This window comes from Indicator indicator, chromosome 4, assembly GCF_027791375.1.
Source record: "Indicator indicator isolate 239-I01 chromosome 4, UM_Iind_1.1, whole genome shotgun sequence".
Taxonomy (NCBI): Eukaryota; Metazoa; Chordata; class Aves; order Piciformes; family Indicatoridae; genus Indicator; species Indicator indicator.
The window spans coordinates 17,908,024-17,929,011 of record NC_072013.1 but is presented as its reverse complement, the minus strand read 5'-3'; the positions used below and the strand labels follow the sequence as shown (position 1 = coordinate 17,929,011).

At 38.2% G+C, this 20,988-nt stretch overlaps 1 protein-coding gene across 5 annotated transcripts in view; it reads left to right on the top strand.

Annotated features, from left to right (window-relative positions):
* Positions 1 to 19,816, top strand: part of TTC7B (tetratricopeptide repeat domain 7B) — a 119,370-nt gene extending 99,554 nt beyond the window's left edge. For all 5 annotated transcript variants that reach the window (XM_054400099.1, XM_054400097.1, XM_054400100.1 and 2 more), the window contains one exon: positions 19,595 to 19,816. In XM_054400099.1, coding sequence (XP_054256074.1) covers positions 19,595 to 19,816 — 222 coding nt within the window. The remainder of the gene's footprint in view (positions 1 to 19,594) is intronic.
* The last annotated feature ends 1,172 nt before the right edge of the window (positions 19,817 to 20,988 follow it).

The following is a 20,988-nucleotide window of genomic DNA, read 5'->3' as shown; positions in this document are numbered from 1 at the left end:
GATGTGAAGTCATCTAACCATGTTGTTGTTTGTTGGGGTTTGGGTTTCCATTTCTTGTTGTGCGTAACTTTGCACAGTGGTGAAATATAAGTAAATGCTGCCATCAACAGCAACCTGAATGAGACATTCTGTGTTGTTTAGTTGTGGTTGTCAGCAAATGTGTGTGAGAAGCTTGTAGCGCTGTAGCCAAGGGTCAGAGATCTTAGCAGTCTCTGCTACAATTATTATAAAATTGAGCAGGAGTTATCAGTGCATGGATTTTGCAGTTCTCAGGTGTGTTTCTGGTGTACCTGATGAAATTATGTTTTGCTTTTTGCTTTTCATCTGTCAGAGCAGAGCTTGACTTGCTTTAGCATAAGCTGTTTTCTGAGACAACAGATTGTTCTTGAGAGAACCAGAAGTTACCTAATCAATTATGACTCCTTTTTTCTGACTAGGAACGATAACTTGGTTTTGAAAGTTGTTCTTTATCTTATCCTCATCAAGCAGAATGTGGCCTACCATAATGCAAAACTAGAGGTCTGGAAGCAACGGCTCCTCAGGAAATTATTTTCATGCTTGCTTTTGCCAGGGTTATGTCAAACAGCTGCATTCCCAGATAAGTTGTCTACTCTGGGAGAGGTTTTTTTTCTGCAAATCCCCAGTCTGTAAGAGTTTTTTATGTCTCTTTATCTTTCCAACTTATTTTAAATTTTATTTGAAGACCTCTTTTCTATTTACTGAAGCTTTCCTTTTCTGCTAGCTGTTACTGTAGTTATCAGTCCTTCCCCTGTTCATGAGTCTACAGTTTAAAGGTGACTTATGAGTTGAACCTTGCACTTTGGAAGGATTCGACTGATTTATAGTATGTATGAAGAGCATAATATAGTTTCTTAACAATTAGTTTTCTTTAAACATAGACAGTCTTTTCTGGTACCTAACTGGTTTTAGAATGAGCTAAAGAATTGACCTTTAAAGTTAATGTCAGGATATTTTTTTGTGTCAGGGTATTTTTTTAATCTAGATGAGCAAATTAATAGAGAAACCAGTTATTTTGGTGAGCTTAAACTCATGGGAAAATCTGAAGTGTGCTTTGTCTGACTCTGAGAACTGTATTCACATCTGAGGTTTGATCGTTACTTTTCCATTTTTCTTTATATAAGAGTATATTTTTTTCAACAAGCAGAAACAAAAGGTATGAAGAAAGCTATGTGAAGCTACTATTTTTCAGAAAGCTGACACCTCTTGTTTTCTTGTTAGGAGAGAGGAGACGGGCTACTTGGCCACCTTGTGTATTAAAAAAGTCTAGTGTTTTCTCTGTGTGAAACTGGCTGCTGTCTTCTGTAACTAGAGTTATGAAAGATGAGGTGAGAGTGGTCTTTTCAGTAAAACCATTGTGGCCAAAGCTGTGGACACAGCTATTACAGAGAGGCTTGACTTTCTTCCCGATCACCATATCTGTAACCATTCCTTTCTTCAACATTTGTTCTCACGCCTTGCATATAATTTAAGAAAACTGAAATAATAATTATATTTCTGAAATACAAACAGTATTTGCTAGTGAAAATTCTTCCAATATTACCTTGCTAGCTACTCTTTGGTTTCAAATTTTATTTTTATTTTATTTTGTTTTCTAAGATGGGGACGATCCAGTTCTCACAATTTGATTATATGAATCTCTCTGCTTTTGGTTTTACATTGACTTGGAGAAGAAAATTCCTTCACTTTTGGTTTGAAAGTCTGGATGCCTTTATAATTTGATTTCCTGCTGAGCGTGATGTATCTTTTCATTGCTGTTGTGGTGATGTGATGTAATAATATTAACATCAACAGTGAAGTTGCAAGCCAGCATCTTCGTAACCTGCTACTGATGCTGTACATTTGTCATTGCAAAACAATGGTCTGAGTTTCAGTTTGTGTTGACTTAATTGGGTAATGGTTGAAAGGTCTGGTCAACCCTGCAGGATCGTTGAAGCTGTAGTAAGCTGACCATCTTTAACCTATGTCAGAGGCTATGCTGTACAGTTTATTGGTTGAGTCAGTTATGTATGTGTAAAAGCACAAGGATCAGTGGTTTCTAGAATTGCTCTTGCCAAAACTCTGCTGTCTGCGAGTATATACTCACCATATGTTTAATCCAGCTTCACTGCGCATGAAACATAGTAAATACAAATTTAGAGTTGTTAATGCTTTCAATGCCACTTCTATCGTGGTAAGCTACTTGGCTAAACTGGTATGAGTGGAAAAATACATCATGAGTGAGACTTACTAATGCTAAACTTGAAAACAAAAAGCTGTTACGGGCTTTCATCACTTTTTCAATCATCAGGGCAGTGTTGATCTGCACCCTTTTAATTCTGATATTAATATGCATGGACTTCATAGAGAGCAAAAAGGTAGGAGCTTTTTATTTCAACAGTCTCATACATAGAAATCTAGTCTGTATGTTTTATTAAAGCACTGACATGGGAAACATCTCATTAGCTATAGTCTGTTTTTTTACCTCCACACTATACATTTTTGCATTGTTGAACCAGTAGCCAACTTAAATCTTGAGTTCAATATTTGGTACTTGGTCATATGGCTGCATTTCTAGTTTCAGCTCTTTATATTTTTAAGCATGAATATTTTATCATCTAAGCAAGTTTACAGGAATAAAATGCAGCTGCAGCTAGTATGGCAGCTAAGACAGCTGGCATGGCAGATAAGACAATGACTGAAGTCTCTTTTGCTGAATTGAAAGTCTAGATATTTTTAAAATGTCATAGTGTTTTTCATGACAGCTTTGAGTGGTTAACGTGTTACGTTTCAAATGCTTTTTGCACTGAAGTATGTGTTAGTTATTCTCAGCTTAGAAATTGAGAAACTGAGGTATAGATGCTGCGACTTGCCTGGCTTTAAATATGATACAAGCCACCTGATTTCTCACTCTGAGCATCACATTCTTGGGACTCTCATTTAATTCCAGAACCCTTGCACTCTGAAGGAAATAATTTTCCCCATAGGGATCTCCAGTGTATCAGTCAATCTTGTTAGGACAGCAGCATTAATATTCCTGGTGGCTGTTGAAAGGAGCTTGTGGGGTCGCTTTTGTGGTTTGTGATTTGTAAATCACTGGCAGATTTTAGGAGGATTTTTTCCCCTTATGGAATTTAAATTTAGTCCTGTTGCTGATGGACCTCCTATTATAATGTAGATTACATAAATAGCTCTTCTTAGTGAAAATTATCTTTTGAATAGTTATTTCCTTTGCATGCAATAAGAGTGAAGGCATGTGTGGCAGCTCCTTGATAGCCATTTCACCTCAGCCAGGTAACATGAGGCCCTTGTCTCAAATGCTCTGCAGAACTTTTGGTACTTTTAAATAATAAACCAGTTTGTTTTCCTACATCTCATTCCCCCAAATGCTTTCCTGTCTGGAAGATTTTGCAGTGTTGTCTTGGAGTTGCTCAATGAATGTATCTCCTGAGTCATTGCAGCTAAGATGGTTGGTGACAGAAATGGCTGTTTGGATAGCAGACTCTTTCTGAAGTATCTTTGGCACCAGTACTTTGGTTCTGTGATTGCTTTTTGATCTGGTTTTGAGAACTCAGTTATACTGGTTTAGAGTAGTGTACTTTTATACAGGTGAACCACTTCCATAGAGCTTCGTTTCTTATCTTGTGTTGTTAGTCAGTAGAAAGTTCAAAATTCAAGAAATCTAATTTCAAACCAGCACTAAATATGAAGTCTGTGGATACACAGACCCGAAGGAAAAAGGATTGCTGCTTTAATTTGTAATGGGTGGTTAGTTTTCCCCCAATGTTCTGTTCAGCTCTATGCTGTGGTGTATCCCTCCTGTCTTGCAAATCAGACTCCTACCTGGATTTGAATGAAAAAAGAGCTAAGCCTTATTTTATGTTGTTTGGGAAAGTTGGAGTCCCTGACAGGAACTGGTGAGCACATATATAACGCTTGCATATTGCTGATTTGGAGAACTAATGTAATAAGTCTCCTTTTGCTGTTGCATTGTTTGTGTACTCATGTAATTACCATTATATGGAATAAATCTAGTTTTGAGTAAGGCTTCTCAGGCCAGCTTTTTTCCTGAAGAGGGGTAACACCCTCTGGCAAAGGAGATCAATTAGATAAGATGTGGCAACCCATAACTGTGCTCCCACTCTCTGATTAGTGGGAAGTAAACAAGAGAGGGCAGGTTAAAATTGTGAAGCTTGTCAGACTGGCTGTAAATATTTATTATTGTCCACATTGAGGTTGAATATAGTTTTGTACTAAGATGCACTTACCAGTCTTGGGATAGTAAAAAAGACCTGTGCATAATAATGCATTACAGATTCTTTCTGCTAATCTCTGACCTGAAATGCATAGTTTATATATGTGTGGCTTTCTCACACAAATCTAAGAAGTCCTTCATTTTATAGAGGTTGTTGTGATGCTTCAAGGAAGCTGGCTTTGAAGAATTAGCCCTTACATTGAATCTCAGGTTGGTTTCAGAAACTTCTTTTTAAGAACTGGTACAGTACTGAAGGCAAAAGAAGTATTAAGAAGACATTGAGATGTTAAAATGGAGTGCTTATACTCAAGAGCCATGTGTTTTCACATAAAGCCTTTGACCTGGAAGAAATCTTCAGACTTTTAGTACTTGTCAGATGTACCAAGCAAAGCAATTCATTAGCAAAGCAGATTACTTGGCAGAAACAGGGAAACACCGACATTGTTCACACCTCTTAAAAGCTAAGCACTGCAAGGAAGGACACTACCCAAAGCACTGGAGTGATACCGCATGCTTTAGCAGGCCCATTAGGATGCAGACATTTGATTCTTTCATTTTCCCCCCTTTTTTCTTTTTTTTTCTGAATCTCAAACATTTTATATACTTCCCTTTTATCCCAGGAACTAAACTTCATAAATGAAGTTATGAATGTTACTTTTACGGATGTATCTGAAATTAACGTTTGCTTTTGGGGGGGTATTTTTTTTTCCTGGATTTTAATTCCTTAATTACTTTTGCTAATCAGTGACACTGGTGAAATGATCTGTTGCAACTCAAGTGTATACAATCTGTGTATGCACTGTTTGTATCACATACATTTAATTTGCCTTATAAGACTGTTCCACAGATTGATAGAATGATTCAGGTTGGAAGGGACCTTAAAGATCATCTAGTTCCAACTCCTCTGCCATGGGCAGAGACACCTTCCACTAGACCAGGTTGCTGAAGGCCTCATCCAACCTGGCATTGAACACCTCCAGGGAGGGGGCATCCACAACCTCCCTGGGCAACCTGTTCCAGTGTCTCACCACCCTCACTGTAAAGAATTTCTTCCTAATATCTGGTCTAAATTTACCCTCCTCAAGCTCTCATTCTATCACTACAAGCCCTTGTGGAAAGTCCCTTCCTGGCTTTCTTGTACCCCTTTGGGTACTGGAAGGCCACAATAAGGTCTCCTTGGAGTCTTCTTTTCTCCAGGCTGAACAGCCCCAACTCTTGCAGTGTGTCTCCATAGAGGAGGTGCTCCAGCCCTCTGATTATCTTCATGGCCCTCATCTGAACTTGCTCCAACAGTTTGATGTCCCTCTTATTCTGGGGGCACCAGAACTGGACACAGTACTCCAAGTGGGGTCTCACAAGAGCAGAGTAGAGGGGGAGGATCACCTCCCTCATCCTGGTGATCACACTTCTTTTGATGCAGTCCAGGATATGTTTGGCCTTCTGGGCTGCAAGCACACATTGCCGCTCATGTTGAGTTTTTCATCAACTGATGTCCCATATCCTTCTCCCAGAGACTTTATCCTCCTGATATCCTTAGTAAATCAGGCTTACTAAATCTCTGTTTGTGTGCTTGTCAGTTTTGCCTTCATAATTTTAAATTCTTTATCCAGTTCCATCTTGACAGAAAAGAGAATGATGTCAAAAATAATGATTTAGGCTTATGGAAGTATTACAAAAATTGAAGCACAAGGAAAGGCTACTGAGGTTGTTTCAGAATTTCAGAAGTTTTATTAGATAACAGTGAGTACACATGAGAGTGAGCATTTGTAATTCTCTGCTGCAGAGATATAAGGCACAGTCATTAGAAAACCAAATTAGGGCCTGATTAGGGTCAGTGCTCATGGAGATAGCTGTTAAAAGTTACCTCTTTTTTAATTATTCCAGAATATAACGTAATATATTCAGCTACATTAGGTTAGTTAGCTATATGACTTGATAACATAACTTATTTAGACAAGCTACTGAATTGAGAGTGTTATGAAGGCATAATCAGTAAAGGGCTATAGCAATAAAATTTTAAAAAGCATTCTTGCAGATTCAAAATGTCTTCTGTACAATACATATAAAAATTGTTTAGGAGCTCTAAATCTCTGTGGACGAAGATTGTGTTAGGTCACACTTTGGAAAAATACTTGCCTTCTAATAAAAGAGATGTGACCTACTGAAAGAGATGTTTTGCTTTGGTTTCTGAATTAAAATGTATCTGCTGGTAAGTAGTTTTTGCTATCTTAAAATAAGTAATTTAAAATAAAGACATAGTTTTAATTTTTTTTTGTCATTTAAAAGCAACCCCCCTCTATTTTCTAAATGGAAGCAAGTAACAAATTAAGGTAGATATTGTCAAGTGTTCAAAAGATGGTCAAGAAAAACTCTCAGCTGCAGAGCCATTTCAGTTTCCAGTTTTCTCATGGTCCTTGTTACAGTTTGTCCTGACAGCTGGCAGTAGCTTCTTTGGGATTCCGTCTGGTTTTTAATTTATGACCGTTTGAAAAAGCGATAGACACAATGGCATCAGAACAGATGGTATTATAAGGGTCACAGACCCAGAGAGTTACCAGAGGGCTACAAGATACTATGAAAGAAACACAGTCGGTGATGATGCTTTGTCATGTTAATTGAACGCTGAGCCAGAAGTTGGTAGGTAATAACTGTTCTTGATACAAAGTCTAAAACGGCATGAAATCCTCTATTAAAGTGATTAACACATCAATGTCCTTTAAAATTGTGATTTGATAGTGTGAGCCACTGGTGTTCTCTGTTGAAAATAAATGATGTAGCTTTGGCCTGAGCATTCGAAGTTTTAGGAAGCTTAAGATTGATTCTGAAGGAAGTTTATTAGTGGGTGCTGTCTTTCTGTCAAATGCATTACATTTGATTTAGTGTAACATTAATATCTGAATATTTTTGCTAAAGATAAAATCCATGGGTATTTAAGTTAATAGCTGGTAGGAAATGTTTGCCTTTCATCCCACAGTGGCTGCCTTAAGTTCCAGAACTCCCATTCCTTACCAAACCCACGCTGTTGATGTAGTTCTTATCCTTAAAAGTGGAGGCTGCCACTCTGCATTTCAGCCCTTCACTCAGTGAGCATTAACTTCCTGGTTTGCTTATTCTGATCAAAGCCTAGCTTTGTGGGGGAGTACCTTTTCTGCCATTCTTGTGTTCTTTCTGCCAACTGTGCTCCAATGAACTAGAAAAGCGACTCAAATGGACAAGATTCTGACACTCTGGGAAGCAGGATTCAAATCTATTTCAGCTGCTTGTCAGCTGACAATAGTAAACCAAAGAGAAAAATGACATTTGGGATTACACTTGCTCTGTGGATTCCAACCCTGTGAACTAATTTATTATACAGTTCAGAAAATTGATTTCAAGAGCCATAAACCAACAACAGCATATGATTTAGCATGCAGTGTCAATCAGTGCAGTGATGGATAACCACATTAAACTCATATTTTGCCCCAACCTTTAACAGGAATATGATACTCATCATGATGGCACAGGCAAAATTAGTAGTAGAAAGTAAAGTATGGGAATGGTGCCAAATATTTGCTGATAGAAAAGTGTAGAGGAGTTGTCCAGAATTCTGAAAGAACTAGTAAAAGAAATAAATTGTAAGTCCAGTAAAGTGTGGAAAAACCTAACATAACAAAAGATTGTAGGGTAGTTAATGTGCTGCCTCCACTTGGGAAGAGCAGTTACAGAAGGAAGACATCAGTGATTAAAAGTGAGATATGGAGACCCTTCAGAAAAAGAAACACAATGACTTCCACAAATGCCAAAGCAAGTCTGAGTGTTGAAATGACTGGGGAGGACAAAGAGCTGGATACTAGTTGATCTGAGCCTGCATCTCCATTGTTCTACAAGAGCTACATCTTCGTTGTTCATTAGGTGGCCAGGCACAACATGAGTGATCATGTTGTCTGTTACCAACATCGTCATCTTGTTAACAGTGTAGTCTCGCCATTAATTTTGTTAGCCTAGAGGTTTCTCCTTCCCTTATGGAAGGTGGTGGTCATGCTGCACTGCTTCATGTCCCCAGAATATGAAGACTGCCGTGCCTAATACAAACAGTTGGTGTTGGCCAATAGGGCAAGTGTAACCTCAGTGTGAACAAAAGCATAGGTTTCACTTGAGGTTTCCTCCCAGGCTGGTTGATGAAACTAGCCTGTAGCTTTGCGTCAGTGGTGTTCTTATACACAGTGAAAACTGAGGTGGCTGAGAGTAGAAGGGAAACTTTAATAATATATGTTCCTTGTAAATAGGAGAGGAGTATGCATAACCGAAGTAAAGCTAGGTGACATTGGCATGGAACAAATGACAACAAACTGGCTAGAGAAAAAAAATGGTAAGATGATATGAAGAGGTTTCCAAGCACTTACAGTCTGAACACTGTTAGAACAAATCCTGTGCTAAGGTTATCTCTAAAAACCAGGGAAGTAACTACACTAGGAGGACTCTTCTATTAAACTGTAAATAACTTATTGTTGGCAAGTTTTAAGTAAAAAATTAACGATGATCCTCCAAAAGACAGGTGTGAGAAAACTTGATAGGCTTGTATGAAGCTGAGTTATAAAAGGTGGGTGACTCTTCATTTGTATTTATGTTTGCTTCCAGGTTGTATTAGCAAAAGCTAATTTGTTGAGGTACACTAATGTTCTTTTTAGTGCCTTTTAATTACTTTTTTCCCCAAAATACTGCTGTTTGGATTTTAGCTTCATCAGGTTTTGTAAAAGGTAAATCGGTATATAAATAAATGCTTTATTTTGTTTTATTTTTCTGAAAGTGCTAAAAGCCCTTTCTTAGCGGTTAGGGTTTGGGGGCTTTGCTCTTCTGATCTCTGCCTGGTGGTGCTTGTCCTCTCAGACTGACAGCTTAGCAGTCTACCTGCAACTTCTGACTTTCATTTAAGAATCTGGGGAGGAGAAGGGGAGTTCATTCTGCCTTGAAGATGTCTTTTCCTGTTGTAGTGTGTTGAGCCTGAGGAGCAGATGGCAGTTCACATCTGGTTTGGTGGGTAGGGAATGGTCTGTTTCCTAGGGATGCTGTAGAAAGTAAATAAATTATTAATGCTATATTAAAAAGTACCCTCTTTTTCTAAGAGGTTGCTGCAATGCCAGTGTAGTACATGCCACTGTGGTGTCATAACACTAGCGAAACCATGACATTAGCCATGATTATGGCATCAGTATGTATACAGAAGTTTCTTTGGCTAAGAGCAAAAAGAATAAAAATGTGAATAATGTCCTCTAATCTTTGAATTTCTCTTTTAATAATGAAAGGACTGGTCATCTTTTATCTTATACTGCAGTTCTGACTTTGAATATTTAATACAGCATTTGCCAGAATATTTGAGAGAAATGCACATGCATAAAGGAAGTACTTCATAAGAGTATCATTCGCTTTTGATTCCTTTTTTATGATCTCAGAAGTTCAGACAAGTAATTGCTAGTTTCTTTAATACTGAGTTGTATGCAAGTATGGACTGTAAATGCTAACTTTCAGTATAGTACAATCTAGCTGAAGATTTTCAAAGTACTTGGTTTGAACTCAGTTCTATTGATTAACCACAGAACCTAGTACTGGATCTGCAACTCTAATTTCCCTTTATACACAAACTGTTCATTCCCTGAGTTCAGAATGATTTCTTCTTCGGAACGCTTGATGAATTTTTGTAATGACTGTTTCCAGGAGCCACGTACCATCAGTACGGCCCTCGTGATTTTATAGAAGAACTGTTGTGAATGGAAAACAGCTTCTTAAGAAGTCATCGCTTGCTGTTTCTTATTAGTTATTCTTTAGTTCTGTCAGTGGTTGATTGACAGAACATGAGTTTCTTTGACATTACAATAATTCTGCACGGAGCACAAGCTTTCAAAACCAGGAACCTTCAATTGTTCTGAACTGAAGTATTACTCTAGGCAGTGGAGTAAGGAGACTGAATTTCCACTATCCTCAGTTCTTGTGAAAAATCCAGCTTTTGCTCAGATGCTTAGACTCTGGCCTTACACTGAGGCTCCCTGTTTCAAGAATCTTGGTCTGAGGTGTTCTGTTTCTTTAGCGTATTCTACACTTGTATCATTTTTAGAGAATTTGAGTGGGGTTTTTTCCTCTTTGGGACATTGAAAGTACTTTTATGTTAGTTGCCTTGAATAATAGAAATGCAGTTTTCTGTATTTCCAGCCTTTTGAGTCAAAACTGGGAAAATAACGACATCAGTAGCAAACAGTACCTAGGAGTCTCTGTAGGTAGCACAATGATTCAGTAGTAAACCTAGCCTTACTTTTGAAACCAGGCAGTATTGAAATACAGCCACAGAGGAGACTTGATAAAATGGTAGGATTTCGATAGCGAATATACTGTCATTAGGTCATGCACTTCTATCTGTAAAATGCAACACAGAGGAAAAAGGATATGAATGGCAATATACAATATACTGAATTAAGGAAATTCCTGAAATGGCACTGACTGTAGCTGTGATCTCCAGCACCAGTTTTCATCACAGGTGTATATACTTGAAGGATGCTATACACTGAATGATGTGGACCTGTTTGAGGGCCATGAAGATGATCGGTGGCTGGACTACCTCCCCTGTGAGGACAGACTGGGAGAGTTGGGGTTGTTCTACCTGGAGAAGAGAAGGCTTCAAGGAGATCCTACAGGGGCCTACAGAAAAGATGGGGAAGGATTCTTTATCAGGACATGTAGTGATAGGACAAGAGTTAACGGCTTCAAACTGAAAGAGGGGAGCTTTAGATTAGATATTAGGAAGATGCCCAAATGACACATACTCCAAATTCAGCACTGGCCGTAATCTGAGGACTAAGGTTGTACTCTCTTACTCCTCAACACCAGTGGTGATGCCGAAGCTCTGGCCATCTGACTAGCAACGGGGGAAATCACTGTGATTTTACTGTGTCTGTAGATACAGCATATGAAAATAGACAATGTAATTTTCAGGTGGAAATAAGTTGGATAATCACTGAAGTCACTAGCTGTTTCACTCCATCAGTAAGGTGTTTTATTTGTTTCTGGTGTCCTTGCCATAGTCAAATTAGCTCTCACAATACAGTGTGGTGGTCATGCTGCATTTTTATAAGTTTATAGGACATTCATAAAAAGTGAAAGTCAAAATTAAAACAGACTTTTGCAAGTTGGCTTAAAAGGAAAAGAAGGACCCCAGAAGCTTCCATCTTGGTGGAAGGCTCCAATCAGCAGTTCTAAAAAACAGACTTGAGTTTTGAAACTTTCTGCACTATATCAGCTGTGATCAGTAAGGAACCTAAAAGGCAAGCACATCCCTGTTGGAAGGGGTCAGTCAGTTTAAAGAGGGTTATAAATACACAAGATGCATTAACAACCACTCTCGCTGGCAATGTAAAGATCAGTGTGCAACAAAGCCAAAGTTGTTGTTTTAAAAATCTGTTGCCAAGCAGTAGATTTTCTCCTAGCAACTAGTGTTTTGCAGCAGGGGAAGCAATTGGATACCTTAGAGGGTATGTTAGCACTGGGGGAAGGGCAAAGAAATAATAAACTGGCCTTGGGAGCTTGCTTCAGCAGTCCCATAGAGCGCACAGCTCCGTTTCTGGGTGTGTTGAGATGGAGGAAGGCTAGCAAGGGGGACAGGCAGGAAGTGGCAAGTAGAACACGCAGTGTTTTGGGATAGGCAGTGAACAAAATTGTTGGCTGCATGCGTAGGTTCATATTTGTTCATCAGTTGCTTGATTTGGTTCAGCGAGTGATCAGTTGTGTTATTAGCAGGTTGGCCTTATTTAAAAAGAAAAAAATCCATACTGAGCTGCTAGGAAGTTTTGAGTATTTTTAAATAAATACACTTTTTATTATTCAAACTAATTGCATTATTAAAATGAGATAAGTAACTTTGTGGTTTGCATTTTAGAAACAAATTACATATACATTGCAGGTTTTTTCCAATTCAAAAAAAGTATGTATTTTTCTATTTTGTGCAAAATTGTCTTTATTTCTAAGTGTTGCTGGCCAATCTAGTTGGTTTTAAACCTTACAATATGAACACTCTTCAATGTATTGGCATTAAAATGCATCTGTGCCTGTCATTGCAGGATAGAACTGTGTTTATTCATCTAGAATGGCTTGTTTCCAACTGATGCACCAGATCATGATTTTGTCACACTTGCAGAAAATACTTGCAATGGCTAAAGATGCAACTCTTTTTGGTGTATGACTTCAAAAGGATGTCATGCATGAAGTCATACGTGCATGACTTTGTTCTTTGTACTTCTGTGTTTTAGCACTAATTCATCAGCTAAAAGGAAATTAAGAGAGCATAGGATATAAATAATGTTCTATTTCACTCTGCACAAGTGTAATTATTGATTATTGAACGTATTTTTAAAGTGTATTTTAATCACAGAGGATGACAAGTATCAGCTGCAGAATTTTTTCCTATTTTTTTATATAGCATGATAAATTCTTGGTTTTGCCCTAAGAATTACTTCTGTTTCATTATTATAGCATAAAGCTGTCAAGTTTCTGGTAAATCTTCAAGTTTGATAGATTTGTTTGAAAATAGCAGCCACCTTAGCATATGCAAAATAGACTGAAAAAGCAGCATCTAACAAGGGGCAGTTTTGTGATGCTAAAATTACAATGCGTGTGGATTTGAAATGCATATTAACTTTAGTAACTGTTTATGGTCATAAACCTTGATTTTCAAGTTTTCAGATAAGATGAGATGTTTTTATCATATCTTTCTGCATGCCACAGTTGAAAGTTGATTGTCTTTCAGGCAGGCTGGGATTTATTTAAAAATAAAATAAAATGGTGAACAGGGAATATTACTAGGGAGTTGGATATACTGAATTCTTTAGGCCTTTAATTGTAGCTTTAAAAAAAAAAAAAAATCATTATTTTCCACATAGCTCCATATCTGATTACACTTTCACAGCTGCTAGCTTATTGGGCTTCAGCAAGAGATCAGCAAACCAGGCAAGTAGTATTGCCCCTGCTCTTCTGTATCCATCTCTATAGTTATGTCTTTCACAGCTTAGCACAGGCTGTGATTCTTAAATATGGGGAGCATCTCTGATGGTTGTTTGTGCGTTAGGTCAGCCACATTTCTTCTTCTCATGCTCTCAATTTCTCCCAGTTACCAGTTTCCTTTTTGCAGAGTTACGAGAGAGTTCAGAGTTCAGCATCCTCTCTGAAGAACAAAAAAGTGCAAATGGACTCATGGTCAAAGTTCCCATTACATTCCGTCTGCTTAGAAATAAATTTCATTGTTTTTGAGAACATCTCCTACCTATGGTTTTTGGGGTTTTTTTTGTTCTGGCAGTTACTGCAAATCTTGTTTAGGACTTTCTGGTGAAACTCTGGTCTGATCAAACATAAGATGGGTGATAATTATGGCTTTCATTTTAAAGAAGTTAGTTCCATGGGGAAAATTTGAATGTTAGCTTCTCGTTTGCCTAAAAGCAAATTTGAAAAGTTACAATACTGGACTCATCTGAATGGCTATTTTTAATTATCTTTTCAAAATCAGAAGTCAGTCATTTAAGCAGCTTTCAATTTCTGTCGATTCATTTTTCTGGATGTGTGTTTTCCATTGGCTGGCTAATTGTTATGACAGGCTAATTTTCAAAGAGAGAAAGCCCACTTAGAGAAGAAAAGATAGCTTCACAGTGAAGGCTACACTACATGTTTACTTAAGCAATTATGGCTTTGTGCAATTGCTTACTGTATCATGTTGCTCAGATTCTAAGTGATAATATTTTATTAATAAATAATGATGCATCTGCTTACTGAAGGTTTTTCATGGCAACTGTGTAAAGATGCACTTGAAAATTGGAATTCATTTGAATGTTTGTCTTGTTAAAAATGCTTACGTTTGGCTAATGGACAATAACCTTAATATGGTCAACTGCAAGGGGAAAAACAAACTATGCCAAAATACAATTTTGACATGTCCAATATATATCAAGGTACAATTCTGGCTTATTGAAGAAGGTATTAATTGTAATTATTTGCTTTATTGTGCCATTACCATAGACTAAATTTTAAAGGTCTCTTGTTTATCTAGGATACAAATTTATATAGCAACATCATAGAATGAAACTATGAGCAAAGGAATGTGAATATGGTGTGGGGTTTGTTGTTTGGGCAGTTTTTAAAAAAGGCCTCATAGATTTGGAAGATTTCAGGATCAATCAATTTTGTCACACTAGTTTTCTTATTTCAGAAATAAGACAGAAAATTTTGTGGTTTTAATCTTTATATTGGTGAACAGTTCTCTGTACCTCCTTCTCTCATGTAACCCAAGGAATCAAGAGAAAGCCATTCTTGCAACAGAAGCATCTAATAGTAATATTACATAGGCATAAAAATGTTATCACCCTTTCCTCTCAATGCAGTTCAGGGAGAAACTTGTATTGGAACAAGAGTAGTAGAAGCTCCCTGGGCTCTCTAGACAAGTCTTCTCAGAACATCAGAGCATGTAAGCTCTTCCTGTAGGACCTGGTCATAACACTGTTCTGCAGCCTGCAAAGGCTATTCCAAAATCTCTGTGCTCCAGTTGACAGGAATGTTTTCACTTTTATTTGGTAAACTTCCTTGCAGCCAATTCATACACATGTATTGTTGTGCCAACATTATTCTCTTAACTAAAACAGTTTTCTCTATTCCACTCTCTCTACTGTTTTTATAGTAAGTGACTTCATGTTCTCTCAGCTTTTCATTTGCTAGGTTAAACAAACTAAGTCTGTTAGTCTTCTCTTGTAAGTTAAGATTTTTATTGATTATCTCAATAGTTATTTTCTGTGCCTGTTCTTGTTTGACCTTTGTTGAATAGAGGAGAGACTACACAAGGTGCCAGAGGCCATACAGAGCTATAGCTGTGTATGGCACAGCTGCTGAAGTCTCTGTTGCCTTTCTCTCTACTGGAAGCCTATCCTGATGTCACTTCAGTTTTCCTCTTTCACACTGACATCTTTTCACCTGTGGTTGCCTGACGTGTCCAAGTCTTTCTTCCAGCCTGCTAGGTTGACAGGCTTCCACCCTGCCACAGAATTTCTGTTACTGTTGTGTTATTTTTCACTATTTTAGTGACTTTTGCCATATTTCTGTTATTCCAGTTCTCATAATCAGCCTATTGCTTCTTATATACTCTTAACGTTTTCTTGTGTAATTGTATCACCCCACTCAGAATTCTTGTGATACTTCATTAATTAAAGTAAGTAGTCCCAGGATAGTATCCAAAATAAGATATAATCCCTATTTCTTAATGGATGCATGGTAAGTATGAATGAAGGTTATTCAGCCAAATGTTTTAGATGGTTCTTTGGGAAATTTTTGTCTATTTGGGCTCAATAGCTGTTTTTTTTTTTCCTGGGTTGTATTTGTGTAGGTACCTAGAATATACTAATTAACACAACAAATTACTTCTGTTTTGACAACACTGCCATGGCCTTCATTTAGGGGTTGTGCCCTGCTTGGCTGAGCCTTATAAAAACAAACATTGGACAGGTGGTTCAGTGAAATATACAGTGAATATCAGTTTCATACATGGGGCAATGTAAAATGAAGTGTGAGGGTGACAATCAAGGGAAGAAACACTTGTAAAATCATTGACTAACTAGACTGAGACTTTATCACTCCAGACTTGATGCGGAATCAGCAAGGCCTTGAAACAGAGAAGAAAGTTGGAGGCACTTTCCCCCCCTTTTTATTAATTCCCAGAGGGTTTTGGGTTTTATGATATGAACCTTTTTGCAGTGACTACAGTCCCTCCCTGTTGCAGGCAGCATACAATAATACTCTTGGGTTTGTTTTTTTTTTTTTGAGAGCCAGCTTCTGTAGGCTCTTGTAATTTAAAAGTCCCTTGAGCCCCGGCAATGGCCTGAGCACTGTAAAGGGCCACTGACCTTTCCTTAAGCAGAGAGCATCTAAACTCCACAAATCTATGAGTAATGTTGATTATTTGAAGTGACTTGTATAAATATCAATGAATCAGAGACATGAGGCACTGCTTTCACTTCTTGTAATGATGGCACAAAAAAGTCTCTTTGTTTCTTCAGAGATTCCCTTCACTTTCTGCCTGTGCCATTTCGGATTAGAATTTTCTCCTGGAGTATTTTGAGTTATAAAATCAGCCTCTACAATGTAGAATTGGCTAAAATAAACAAGATTTTCTTGGAGTGTTTACAACATAAAGACATCCTGAACAGGCAGGCCTTAGCAGACTTAGAGACCAGTGGTTTGCCAAAAAAAAAAAAACAAAACAACCAAATGACAGCCCCCAAAAGAACCTCAGAATTCACAGCAAACCAAATGTGGGGAAAGATAATTTAAAAAAAAAAATTTACTGAGCTGCAAAATGCAAAAATGCACAAAGATTGGAGGCTGTTAGAACTGTTAGAAACGAATGTCATGAATTTATCAGTCTTTCACGTGGAAGAGCATGTGAAAGAGATACAATACCAGGGAAGATCCTTCTTTCTCCTAGCAGGATCCCCAAAATTTCCTAAACACCTCTGTCAAGTACTGCAGTACTTAAAAATGTACAAAACCCAAGCATAGAATCTTTAGATTCCTTAGGAGCATTAGTGTAATTCCCTAGGAGCTTCTTTTATAAAATGGGTGTTTTCCTACTAATATTACTTTACTGAAATTATTGCATAGCAGTTTTTCCGTTGTGGGTTTTTTTTTAATGTGCCTCTTTATAAAGAGGATGTAGGGAGAAGGCATTTTCTTTAGGCTTTAGACTAACATGCCAAGTCTGAAGATGTGAGCCGTATGTCTCTTAGGTACCCCTCTGTGTTTCTGCAGAGTTGTGTTGTTCAGGCCTATCTCCTGCCATAAAGCAAGAGGCCTAACATTACTCTGTAGATAAATGTTGTTTGTACATCTGCTGCTAAATAGGTAAAGGACAGAAATGGTAGCTTTGAGATTTTATTTCCTGTTAGGAAGCTAAGGAAAATAAACAATGAAGGACTAGGATAATTTGCTTTGATTTCTGGGAAAACTTATAGTATTGGGAAGGTAGGGAGAGGTAGGGTTTTCTTTTCAAATGGTTTAGAGTTTGTGTTTTTTTCTGAAGAGTTCGGTACAGAGAACAAGCTTATGCTGGCAGCTGGTAAACTGGAGGTGAGTTTTATTGGATGGGTGATGGTGCAAGGTCACTGAAGGAAGTTGCTGCATGATAGACATGCCTGCTGCTTCTCCCTGTGGTCTGTAGTGTAATGCTTAATAGAGCAAAGTTGGGCAAGGATTGCAAACAATTTGGAATGTTCTCTGCCTCTGAATTTTAATGAATTCTCCCAGGAGGGTGATCTACAAACTGGACATTCACAAGGTATGGCATCCAACCATCGTTCTGAAGGAGTTAACGAGTCAGAGAGTATTTTATCTTCTAGATCATTTATCTGTATACCTATATCTGTAATGAACAAATTTCACCATCCTTTTGATGCTCAGCATGAAATGAGTCCAATTTTCTCACCATGGGTTCTTTGGAAGCAAAGATCATTGCTCCAGTGTTGTTACCCAAGGCAGGGGTCTTCATACCATCCCAGCCTGAGACACTGGTGGAAGACTGAATGAAAGAAACTCTCCCTCTAAAGAGCTGTGCTCTCAAAATATGCAAGTTTTCACTAATGCTAAGTAGCTTATATTCTTAGAAAAGTATAATAGCAGACAAACAGCTAGTATTTGCTCTAGTTCTATCACCTGGAAATCTCAGATACACTATTTTCCATGCAGAAGAGGGCAGGTGTAACATAGCATGCTTCTATCTGCAAAATTTGATTGTTTCCTTTGGTTTTGAAAAGGAGAGCTTTGTATCCTTAGCAAACAGGGAAAATAGTCTGGCATATTTGGAAGAAAAATTATTGCCAATCTTCAAAGAACTCACTTGTTCACACAGGAAACAACAAAAGAAAACAAACAAACCAACCACATGCAAAGGAAGATTTCTGAAAACAGAGAATCTTGAAAATTAAGGACACTGTAATTTTATTAAGGTCAGGTACTCTCAGCCAAACCACCTTTATATGGTCCACCTTTTTTCTTAATTTTTTGTAATTTCACATCTGATACCTAGCAGTCACTGGCAATCACTTTTTTTTGCAGGGAAAAAACACTGACCCTTAGAGTTACCTGATTCTTGGATTGGAAATACTGTTCACTTGCTTTGGAAATGCTGACTCACTTGAAGGTTGAAAAAAACATTCCAGAACCAGAAAAGACCTCTAGCACCTTTGTGAGAACTACTAGGCTGCTAGACATTAGCCTTCACTGCATATATTTATTTATTGGCTAATACTATACAGTGCTCTTTATACTGTTTTTCAAAGCATGATCTCCTCTACTGCACTGTAGGATGGAGATAGCAGACTGCCCATGCTGAAAGTCAGCCTGGTGGGCACAATTCCAGAAAGGTGTGGTGGGCAATTCAGGGGTAGCATAGAATTTCCATACTTTTTAATTATCAGTGCTTAAGTTGGTAAAAATTTGAGGGACAGATGTGCAGAGAGAAAGAAAAGACATCGTGGTCCAAGGAGTGGGAAGTGGGAGAGGAGAAACTGCAAGGAATTTGTAATCCTATGATCAGGACACCTCTCTGGAAAACAAAGACTTGGGGTCCATGTGCACTTTGCAATACAGAATCACAGGGTAAGAATGTAATAGCCCTGCAATAAAGCTGTCTTACTGCATTATTCCATGACTTCTGGCACAGTAGCATAACTGAATGTGATGGATGGAGATTTCCACCTCCTCATTCAGCCCATATCCTCGTGGGTTTGGACATCCTTTTGGGTCCCATCCTGCAGAGGACGAAGAAGAATTCTGTGTCACTCTATTAGCACGCTTCCTGTTCCACAAATTGAATCAAATACTGCAGCTATTGCCCATTGGGCTCAGCTTGGTTCTGTTGCTGACATCCCTGAGAGCCAGTGGTGAATCTTAGATGTTGTAAGACATGAGTTGGGTGCTGAGATGTGCAGGCAGGATACAAGCATTTTGGGGAACACACCTTGGTATGACTTTAGACATGGGAGCTTGCCACAGAAGCCAATTTTTGGTGGTTGAGTTTTGATTGTTCAATTCAGATTTTGCATTTCAGTATTTGTTTCCTATACAGAGGCACTTGACTCCTTGTGGGTGTTAAGTGACCTGCTCCAGTCCTGCTTCAGGTCATTTGTTTTCTTTAAATACAAACAAACAAACAAAAAAGAAGTATTATGTAATCTGTAACACTTTGAACCCAACAGCTACCTACATTTATTATGCTGTTGTGACATAATCATTTGAGCTTCAGGAAAGTCCTGCTGGCTAATCTCAATAATTTTTTCTATTGTTTCCTTGAAGGCTCTGATACTTCACCAGCTTGGGCGCTATAGCTTGGCGGAGAAGATTCTCAGAGATGCTGTCCAGGTGAACTCCACAGCCCATGAGGTCTGGAATGGCCTGGGAGAGGTGCTTCAGGCTCAAGGCAATGATGATGCTGCCACTGAATGCTTCTTGACAGCGCTGGAGCTTGAAGCTAGCAGTCCTGTGGTCCCATTTACCATCATTCCCAGAGTCCTTTGAGACAGCATCTGGATCCAATTTTGGTCTGACTTCTGGGTGAAGAAACCTGGTATATCAGGCTGCCTGGTAACTGGTTAGTTTGAAAAACTTTAGAGCTGCAGGTAACAAACTCCAGTCTTTTGCAGGGAAGTGGCCAAAATAGTGACAATATATTAATGTTGGACTGAGAGGACAAAGTGGCTAGCCAGAACCAAATCACTCATATCCCCTGCATTTTTGCCCTGGTAGTTTTAAAACATCATTATATTGTTCATTGATGATGTGCCATATTTTGTTAGTGATACTTGAGTGTTACATAAAATTATAATGGAATCAGCTACCAAATGTAGGGTAAGTTAAAATTCAGTGGCAGAGCAGACTATTTTTAAGAAGGCTGTTAATAAATTTTTTCTCATCCTGCCTCTCAACCTCTTCTGGCTCAAAGTCAAAATGTGAATTTTCTGTTTCTGTCTCTATTTTAGTCCAGGCCAGAAAATCAGTTGAGTTCTTGTTTCCAGTTGTTAATAACTGTGATGTGTGGCTAACTGTTATCTATTTAGAGCAAAGGCTGAGTACAAGAATATTTATATTTTACCGATGTATGCCTGTTACAGAAAATATATTAGTAATTTAAGTTTAACTTTTTTATGTGAATTCAGAGTTTATTTATCAATGGAAATATGTAAAAAGAAACCTCAAATGGAATATTTACCGACATTCCTTATACATGACCCACACTTGGCTAAATGGGAAGATTATGTTAATAATAAAACGATTTTTAAATGGAACCATTCCCGTGTCCTGCTGAAGAACCCCGGCAGGGGAAATAGATGGCTTGTGAACACATTGTTATGATACAGGGCCTGTGGCTGGCTGGCTTTAAAGATGAGTGATGCCAAAATTAAATGCCCTGAGGCCAGACTAGAGAAAAGACGCTGATACGCTCTTTGCCAATGGTTTTGTTTTCTTAGATTTCAGTTTTTTTTCAGATCTTCAGATCTTCTTTTCAATTTTTCCACTCCAGCTCTTGCTGAAGCCTGATTTCCCTGCCTCTACATAATGCATGGGCTTCTACATATACCTCAGGAGTGCTTGGGAAGAGTGTGTTAAATATATACATGCTGTTCTTCAGTTTACCTGTCTTCATAATTCTTTCTCAACATCTCCTGCACTTTGTGTCCCTGGAAGGAAAA